At 60.4% G+C, this 9,154-nt stretch overlaps 1 protein-coding gene across 1 annotated transcript in view; it reads left to right on the forward strand.

Annotated features, from left to right (window-relative positions):
• NISCH (nischarin) overlaps positions 1-7,981 on the forward strand; it is a 57,520-nt gene extending 49,539 nt beyond the window's left edge. The window contains exons 16-21 of the mRNA XM_055413982.2: positions 507-1,904; positions 3,828-4,212; positions 4,597-4,753; positions 5,230-5,358; positions 5,887-6,048; positions 6,743-7,981. Of these exons, the coding sequence (XP_055269957.1) occupies positions 507-1,904; positions 3,828-4,212; positions 4,597-4,753; positions 5,230-5,358; positions 5,887-6,048; positions 6,743-7,353 (2,842 nt within the window). The 3' untranslated portion in view covers positions 7,354-7,981. The remainder of the gene's footprint in view (positions 1-506; positions 1,905-3,827; positions 4,213-4,596; positions 4,754-5,229; positions 5,359-5,886; positions 6,049-6,742) is intronic.
• The last annotated feature ends 1,173 nt before the right edge of the window (positions 7,982-9,154 follow it).

Genomic DNA, 9,154 nt, shown 5'->3' on the forward strand with positions numbered 1-9,154 from the left:
CTTGGTCTGTGCCTCCATTCTTTTTCTGAGATTTTGAATCATTTTTACTGTTACTACTCTGAATTCTTTCTCAGGTAGATTGCCTGTCTCTGGAGGAGCTTGAATTTAAATGTGAAGGTCCTCAGACCCACCTGTCCCACTCCCTACCCCTCTCAAGGTCACTGGGTTCCCCTGAAGGAAACTGTTGTCAAGTTAGTCCACTCCCTTGAGCACTCATTGCCTTTGGGGCTTGTGGCCAGTGTCTACAGGACTGAGACATCTTCATGACTGTGGGCAGGACTGCACTGGATGCCTGTGGTCTGAGGCCCTGGAAGTATGGCTGTCCCAGCCTTCCAGCACTTCAGCTCCCATCAGGGTGCTTGCTAGGAGCAGGCTTGACTGGTTAGGCGGCTTGTGAGACCCATGCATTGGTTCCTCAAGACCAGGGGAACAGCAGCAGAATCTGCATGTGGGAGGTGGGGGCATCCCAGCCCAGCATGCCACTGACCTGGCCTCTCCCTGCACAGCCCCGAGCACGCTGAGCCGGAGGTCCAGGTGGTGCCTGGGTCCGGCCAGATCATCTTCCTGCCCTTCACCTGCATCGGCTACACCGCCACCAACCAGGACTTCATCCAGCGCCTGAGCACGCTCATCCGGCAGGCTATCGAGCGGCAGCTCCCTGCTTGGATTGAGGCCGCCAACCAGCGAGAGGAGGGCCAGGGGGAGCAGGGCGAGGATGAGGAGGAGGAGGAAGAGGACGCTGCTGAGAACCGCTACTTTGAAATGGGGCCCCCAGATGCAGAGGAAGAGGAGGAGGTTGGGCCAGGCGAGGAAGAGGAGGAGGAAGAGGAGGAGGAGGCTGAGGAGGAGCGCCTGGCTCTGGAGTGGGCGCTGGGCGCAGACGAGGACTTCCTGCTGGAGCATATCCGCATCCTCAAGGTGCTCTGGTGCTTCCTGATCCACGTGCAGGGCAGCATCCGCCAGTTCGCCGCCTGCCTCGTGCTCACCGACTTCGGCATCGCTGTCTTCGAGATCCCTCACCAGGAGTCACGGGGCAGCAGCCAGCACATCCTCTCCTCGCTGCGCTTCGTGTTCTGCTTCCCGCACGGCGACCTCACCGAGTTCGGCTTCCTCATGCCGGAGCTGTGCCTGGTGCTGAAGGTGCGACACAGCGAGAACACGCTGTTCATCATATCAGACGCTGCCCACCTGCATGAGTTCCACGCCGACCTGCGTGCCTGCTTCGCCCCGCAGCATATGGCCATGCTGTGTAGCCCCGTGCTCTACGGCAGCCACACCAGCCTGCAGGAGTTCCTGCGCCAGCTGCTCACCTTCTACAAGGTGGCGGGCGGCTGCCAGGAGCGCAGCCAGGGCTGCTTTCCCGTCTACCTGGTCTACAGCGACAAGCGCATGGTGCAGACGGCCGCCGGGGACTACTCGGGCAACATCGAGTGGGCCAGCTGCACCCTCTGCTCGGCCGTGCGGCGCTCCTGCTGCGCGCCCTCCGAGGCCGTTAAGTCCGCCGCCATCCCCTACTGGCTGCTGCTCACGCCCCAGCACCTCAATGTCATCAAGGCCGACTTCAACCCGATGCCCAACCGGGGCACCCACAACTGCCGCAACCGCAACAGCTTCAAGCTTAGCCGTGTGCCGCTCTCCACCGTGCTGCTGGACCCCACGCGCAGCTGCACCCAGCCGCGGGGCGCCTTTGCGGACGGCCACGTGCTCGAGCTACTCGTGGGCTACCGCTTCGTCACCGCCATCTTTGTGCTGCCCCACGAGAAGTTCCACTTCCTGCGCATCTACAACCAGCTGCGGGCCTCGCTGCAGGACCTAAAGACCGTGGTCATTGCCAAGACCCCTGCAACGGGGGGCGGGCCTCAGAGCCCCCTCGTGGATGGCCAGCCTGCCGAGGGCAGGGCCAGGTGAGAATGAGCACGGGCTTCTGGGGGCCAGGGAACAGGGGACTCGCTGAGACTGCTCTGCTCACCACACCCAAGTCTCTCACCCCCATCAACATTGCCCTTGGCTCCCTCGGGCTTGGTGCTGGGCTGCTCCTTATCTCCCAGGCTTCAGAAGAGGTCCTTCTCTGTGGAAGGACACTGGGCCTCTAAGGGGCCCAGTTCTCTGCCACTTACAGCCCTGCGTCACTGGGCCTCCAGGCTTCTACTCCCACCCTGCCTGGCCCTCCTCACTGGGCCCAAGCACAGCCTCTAGGCATCACCCATGTACCCTCGCCCCTGGACTCCCTGTCCCATGGTTGGCTTTCTGAGCTGGGCCGGGGGCTGCTGCTGCTGGCACCGCCTGCCTCTGACCCCCAGTTTCAAGCCTTACCCTTTGGTGAGCCATACACTCCTTCCTTCTCAGGAGGACCTGGCTTGCTCAGGGGCCCACTCTGTGTAATTTTGTGAGTCCTGAACTTGGTGGCTGAGAGCAGCAAGGTCTGAGTGTGTAATCTGGGTGGTCTCTTCGTGCTGAGCTCCTGATCTTCTGGGGGAGACTGAGGTGCAGAGAGTGAAGGAATTTGCAGCCCTATGCTTGTCTTCCTCACTTTTCCTTCCTTCCCCTGCTCCTGCTGCTGAGCCTGGCTCCCCTCAGTGCTGCCCGGCCTTGGGGTAGAGTGGCTTGTGAGGGGAACTGTGGTCACACCCATGGTTCGTGCCTGCCTTGGGCTCACAAGGGGCCCTGTGCCCTTCAGGGTGGCCCTTTCTCCTGTGGCTTCCCCCAGCTTCAAGTATGATGGGGCTTCCCCAACTGAACAAGAAAGCCCTGCATTTATTCATGGTGAACAGTGGAGACCCTGTCCTCACCCCAGCATTTCAGAGGCCCTGCCTTTTTCCTCCAGCCCAGCCCCTCAACGGATGCTCCCAAAGGACATCCAGCCTCTTCCTGGCTGGACCGGGGGCCCCTCACGCCCAGGTCAAGTCCAGTGCCCTCTGTAGAGACCCCTCATTCCTCCGGGTACTGGAGAGCTGCTTGTGCCAGAGGTGGCCTCGCAAGGCTGGCTCTCTGTCTCCTCGCCCCCCGATGGGGCTTCAGATGGTGACACCTTGTCTCTGTTTCCCTGCCACCCCGAAACCTGGCTGGACCTTGCCCACAGAGGGGACTGCATACAGAAAGCAGGCACCCTGCTTCACCCCAGCAGATGCGTGTCTGCCCCAGGCCAACAGGAGGAGAGCCTGGGAGGCTTGAGGGGATTTGGCCCCATGCAAGATCTGGGCCCGAGGGATTTCTCTCAACAGACAGATGTTCAATTGAGAGGACAGTATCCAGGACTCCACACTGACATGAACCTGGGCTTGTGGGTGTGTAGGCTGGTTGCAGGGGGCTCCCAACATGCACGAGGATTCTTTCTGAGCATTGTTGGACCTAGTGCTTAGAACAGTCCAGGGAAAATCCAGTGTGGCCTCATGCAGTGGTGGCCAGGGTGGGTGAGATCCCGGGACACCTGAGGAGGCCTCAAAGGCAGACTGAGGAAAGGTTGAGTTTTTGTTTCTTAGCTCCATGTGCCCCACGGTCCCGGCCCTGGGCACCTTGGTCCACACTCTGGACTCTGGAGTGGCATTGGTGATACCTCTACCACCTTTTCAGAATGATTTTTCAGCCAATGGGTCACATCTGTCTCTCTCAGCCTTGGTCCGTCTTCCCATCTCCCTCCCAAGAGAAGGGGCCTGGGCACCTTTCCCTTTGCTCTTACCATGAGGAACCAAGATGAAATCCCCAGATGACTCCAGAGGTGGTGTGTGGTGCACGCAGTCCCCACATGCTGAGGTAACACGTGGGCTGGGAGTCTGCATTTGGGGCGCACATGTTAATACGGTATTTCTCGGGGGAATTGGGATATGTAGCAGTGACCAGAATCTCCAAGAAGCTCCAGCAGAGACTGCAGCCCCGGCCCTGGTGGAGGTCCCAGCTCTCACTCCAGGAGAGGCCTCAGCCCCAAGCCCAGGAAAGACCCCAGCTCCAACGGAGGCCTCAGTGCCAGCTCTGGTTCCAGTGGAGGTCCCCGTGGAGGCCGAGGCCTCAGCAGAGATCCCAGCAGAGGCCGAGGCCTCAGTGGAGGCCCTGGCCCAAGCAGAGGCCCCTGCACAGTACCCAAGTGAGCTCCTGATCCGGTCCACATCGGAGGACAATCAGATCCCGTCATACCTGCCCGCCTGCCCGTCTCTCCGGCACATCGCCAGCCTGCGTGGACGGGCCGTGGTCGAGTTCTTCCACAGCAGCATTGCCGAGGTAGGGCTGGCACACCTGTGGAGGAAGGTGGCTCAGTTGTCCTGGAGGTACAGCAGGCTCACCGTGGGCCCAGCTTCGGGTCCCCAGCCTTCTCTGTGCTGGCTTTTCCCCCAGCGTCAGCTCTTCACAGTTTTGAGGACCTGGCCAGTTGTCCCCTCCACCACTGCCTCCCCCGTAGCCATTCCTAGCCTCGGTCCCTGGGCAGACCCCACTGCATATTGTCTCCCGCTCCTCACCTCCTCTGTTCTGTAGTTACACGTTCATTGACAAGACGCTGTAGAGTCCCCTTTCACCCCTGGGGCAGCGGGTCACCGGCCAGTGGGGCTGGCGGACCAGGTGACCAACCTGCTGTCCTGCAGCCCCAACTGGCCCCTCTGTGTCCAGGTGGAAAACGAGGAGCTGCGGCACCTCCTGTGGTCATCGGTGATGTTCTACCAGACGCCAGGGCTGGAGGTGACAGCCTGCATGCTGCTGTCTACCAAGGCCGTGTACTTCGTGCTGCATGATGGTCTCCGCCGCTACTTCTCGGAGCCGCTGCAGGGTGGGCACTGGGGCTCGAGGGGACTGGGGGACTTCTGTCTCTGGACCCCCGTGTGACCTGAGGAAGCGGTGGTTTGGCTGCATGGGGCTGAGACTATCTTCTTGGAGGAAGGGGGAGTGATGTCAGCACTTTCCTCCTGGAGCTGGGACACGGGATGTGAGGCCAGGCGCGAGTGCACCCAGCCAGGCCTGTGAGGGCCTGGGCAGCCTCTGCCCCTTGGGGCCTCGGTGGGTTCCTCAGCCAGTGGGCTGTCCTAGAACTCCTGGTGTATCTGCAACACCAGGCACGGCTCAGATTGTAGAACACATTTCCTATGAGGTCTTGTGTGTGCAGAGGTGGTGGTGGCTCCTTGCCAGGCCTCGGCGGGCCAGGCCATCAAGGGGACCCTTTCCTGCTCCAGGCAGCTGTGTACCTGGGAACCTTGTGCTCACCCAGTGCAGCCACCACCACATTCGGTCCCTTTCTCCCTATCACAGATTTCTGGCATCAGAAAAATACCGACTACAACAACAGCCCCTTCCACATCTCTCAGTGCTTTGTTTTGAAACTCAGCGACCTTCAGGTAGTCAATGTTGGGCTTTTCGACCAGTATTTCCGGCTGACGGGTGAGTGGCCACTCTGCTTTGTCCTTCTTTGGGTGAAGGCCAGTGTCCCCCGCGGGCTTCCACCTTCATACACGGGTGCATTATTGCAGGCAGAGTTATCTGTCTGCTCACAGGCCAGTTCACTGGAGCGGGAGGAAGCCGCCTCAGGAACTGCTGAGAGAGCAGAACTAACCCCCAGGACTTGGAGCGGGAGGCCAGGGACCGAGGCGGCTAAGTGCTGGGCGGGCAGGCAGAGTGGGCCCTGGGCTCTCAGGCAGGATGTGTCTGACTCATACTTCCTGAAGAGAGAAAGCTAAGCTCTTTCCCTAATGCCTCTGTATCCCCTTCCAGAAAAATGTCACAGCCCTTCCGGCCTGCGAAACAGCCGTCTCCCCAGGCCCCGTGATGCTTCCCCACGTGGGCTTTCCTGGCCCCGGCTCTGGTCCTCAGGTCCAGGCTCACCTGCCGGAGACTAGAGAAAACTGCAAGGGCGGGGCCGGGACCGGGGGAGCGGCGACCTGCGGTCATGCCTATCCCCTTCTCTTGCAGGCTCCTGCCCGGCGCAGGTGGTTACCTGCTTGACACGGGACAGCTACCTGACACACTGCTTCCTCCAGCACCTCATGGCTGTGCTCTCCTTGCTGGAACGCACACCCTCACCTGAGCCTGTGGACAAAGACTTCTATTCTGAGTTTGGAAACAAGACCACAGGTACCCCCACCCAGCTCAAGTCTCCTTGCTGACCCTGAGGACTGTAGCAGGCCCCAGGACAGCATCTCTGTGCCACAACAGCCTCTCTGCTTCTAGCTCTCTCTTCCTGCTTCATCAGCTAGAGTGTCCCATGGCTTTTTTTTTGGCTATCGTGGACCTTTGCTGCTGCACGCAGGCTTTCTCTAGTTGTAGTGAGCAGAGGCTACTTTTCGTCCTGCTGCGTGGGCTTCCCATTGCAGTGGTTTCTCTTGTTGCACAGCATGGGCTCTTGTCGCGTGGGCTTCAGTAGTTTCAGTGTGTGTGGGCTCAGTAATTGTGGCTCGTGGGCTCTACAGCACAGGCTCTGTAGCTGTGGGCCCAGGCTGCACGGCATGTGGAATCAATCTCCCTGAACCAGAGTTCGAACCAGTGTCCCCACTGGACCACCAAGGAAGCCCTGCATGGACTTTTCCATGGCAGAGTCTCTGTCCCAGCAAGTCCACAGCCATTCAGCAGGTGCATTTCATGTCTGCCCTGCTCTGCGCTGCTGGCCTGAGGGTCTCAGACTGAGCGGGGGGGCTTGGATCACTCTCTGCCGCTTCTGACGGTCACATGACTCATGCTGCCGTCTCTGGGGGGCTTGGGGCTGCTGGTGAGCCCAGCACCACCACAGGCCAGTTCCAGCCTGCAGCCCTGGTGGCGTCTCTCTCTCCAGGGAAAATGGAGAACTATGAGCTGATCCACTCGAGCCGCGTCAAGTTCACCTACCCCAGTGAGGAGGAGGTTGGAGACCTGACATTCACTGTGGCCCAGAAGATGGCTACCCCGGAGAAGGCGCCGGCCCTCAGCATCCTCCTGTACGTGCAGGCCTTCCAGGTGGGCTCGCCGCCGCCAGGGCGCTACAGGGGCTTGCTGCGCCCCAAAACGCTCCTGCTCACCAGCGCCGAGATCTTTCTCCTGGACGAGGACTTTCTCCACTACCCGCTGCCCGAGTTCGCCAAAGAGCCACCACAGACGGACCGGTACCGGCTAGACGACGGGCGCCGCGTCCGGGACCTGGACCGCGTGCTCATGGGCTACCAGACATACCCACAGGCTCTCACCCTGGTCTTCGATGATGTGCAGGGCCACGACCTCATGGGCAACGTCACCCTGGACCACTTCGGGGAGGTGCCAGGTGGCCTGGCCAGAGGCGGCCAGGGCCGTGAGGTCCAGTGGCAGGTGTTTGTCCCCAGTGCTGAGAGTCGAGAGAAGCTCATCTCGCTGCTGGCCCGTCAGTGGGAGGCCCTGTGCGGCCGGGAGCTGCCCGTGGAGCTCACGGGCTAGGTTCACCCGCGTGGCAGCTGGACCTTGCTGCCTGCCATGTCTGGCCTGGTGTCCATCCAGGGCTGGGAAGCAGGCCATCTTCGCTGTTTTTAAAATGTGCTCTCTTTCAGTACCTTCGTTTGACCATCCTCCCAGAGAATGTGAACACCTGTGTTCAGTCGGTTCTTGCTAACCTTGGGAGTGAAAGCGCCGGCCCCTGCAGGGCCTCCGTGTGCTGTCTGCCCCCCACAGATCTGTTGCCTGCCCCTCGTGCCGTGTGGCCGGGCACACCAGTGTCGTGTCTTCTGTCGTGAGACTGCTGTTAATCTGTGGCACTGTGGGTCTGGTTTACTCTTCTATGTGTCCTTTCCTGAGATGTCAAGGCCAGTCTTGTTGCTGTTGCTGTCATTGTGGACATTTGCTGCTAATTATGAAGCTGACAGTGAAATGCACATTGAAAGCTCCCACCCCATGCAGTTTTCCAGAGGGGAGGCCTCTCCTGGTCCAGACTAGTGGAAAAGCCCCATGGGGCAGGAGGCTGCCAGGCTTTGGGGCTGAGAGGGCTGGGGGCAGGGGACCTAGAGCTGCCAGCACCAAGTGATTCCTGTTGCCTCTTTTCTCTATTCCAATAAAGCCAAGTTTGACACAGTCTGGGTCTTTTATTTCAAGGGCCACTGGGGTCCCAGCAGGGTGTTGGTGCAGGGCATGAGGGAGAGAGGGTGCCATAGAGGCATAAAAAGGTGAGCTACTGGGGGAACAGAGCAGGGAGGAGGCTGCAAAGGACCAAAGGGAGCGGCTCTCCCAGGGTTTGGTACTAGATGGGTTTCAGAGGAGCCCGGGACAGGGGAGGTAGAAGGGGCTCTTTGGACAGGGCCCTGCTGGGCTGTGGCTAAATCAGGATCCTCAGGGCAAACCGGAAGCTCCTTAGGAGCCCCTGGCACCCCGGCTGCTGCCCTGCCCCCTCAGGTCTGGAATATCAGCCCCGGCCTGCTGTGAGGGTCAGGCCTGGAGCCTGGGACAGCTCTCTGTGTGGGGTCTAGGGGTCTCACCAGAATGGCCTGCAGAGGAGGTAGCCCCAGTGGTGGATGGCGGGGAGGAGGACCCCGTGCTGTCCGTGTCTGGGCTCATCTCCTGAGAGGTGGTTTGCTTCAGGGAGCCCTGCCGAGGTAGGACATGAGGTTTCTTTGGGAGCCAGCCCCTGTGCCCCGTTCTTCCTCAACCCGTTCCTGCCCTGCAGCAGGGTCCCCGTGGCCTGCTCACCTCTCCCTCATCCTGGCCCCGTCAGGAGCCCAGGGTCCTAAGGTTGCAGGATCATTCGGGACAAGCAGTGCTGGGCAGTGGAGGAGGAGTCAGCCTGGCTCCCAGGCCTGCCTCTCCTCAGTTTTTCCTGGTGCAGCGGAGTGGAGAATCCTAGCCTGGAGGGCTCTGCCAGATGGGGGCAGCCACCAAGGGGAGGGTCTCCCCGTTCACCTCCCTTCAGCCAGATGTTGAAGATGAGCTTCGTAGCCTGTCAGCTGGTACAGGAGGGGGCAGTGCCAAGGCCCCTTCATTGGTCTTCATTGGTTACATTGTCCATAAATGGGGAGTTATAGTCCAGAGGCAGGGCCCACCAGGCGTACACCTGGACTGCTGTTCCCAGACCCTGCAGCCCAGCAGCTAAGTGTAGATCCCAGCCCGGGTCTGTGAGGACAAGACCTGGCCGGGGTCATCTGCAGGGTAGTGGGGGGCAGGGTACCCCAGAAGCCGCAGACCTGGGATTGGATCCTTCCACTGGTTAGCTGAGTGATCTAGGATGAAATTCCCTACCCCTTTGAGCCTCCAT

The sequence above is a fragment of the Moschus berezovskii genome, chromosome 24 (genome assembly GCF_049115385.1).
Source record: "Moschus berezovskii isolate FMDL1 chromosome 24, NW_MosBer_1.0, whole genome shotgun sequence".
Lineage (NCBI taxonomy): Eukaryota > Metazoa > Chordata > Mammalia > Artiodactyla > Moschidae > Moschus > Moschus berezovskii.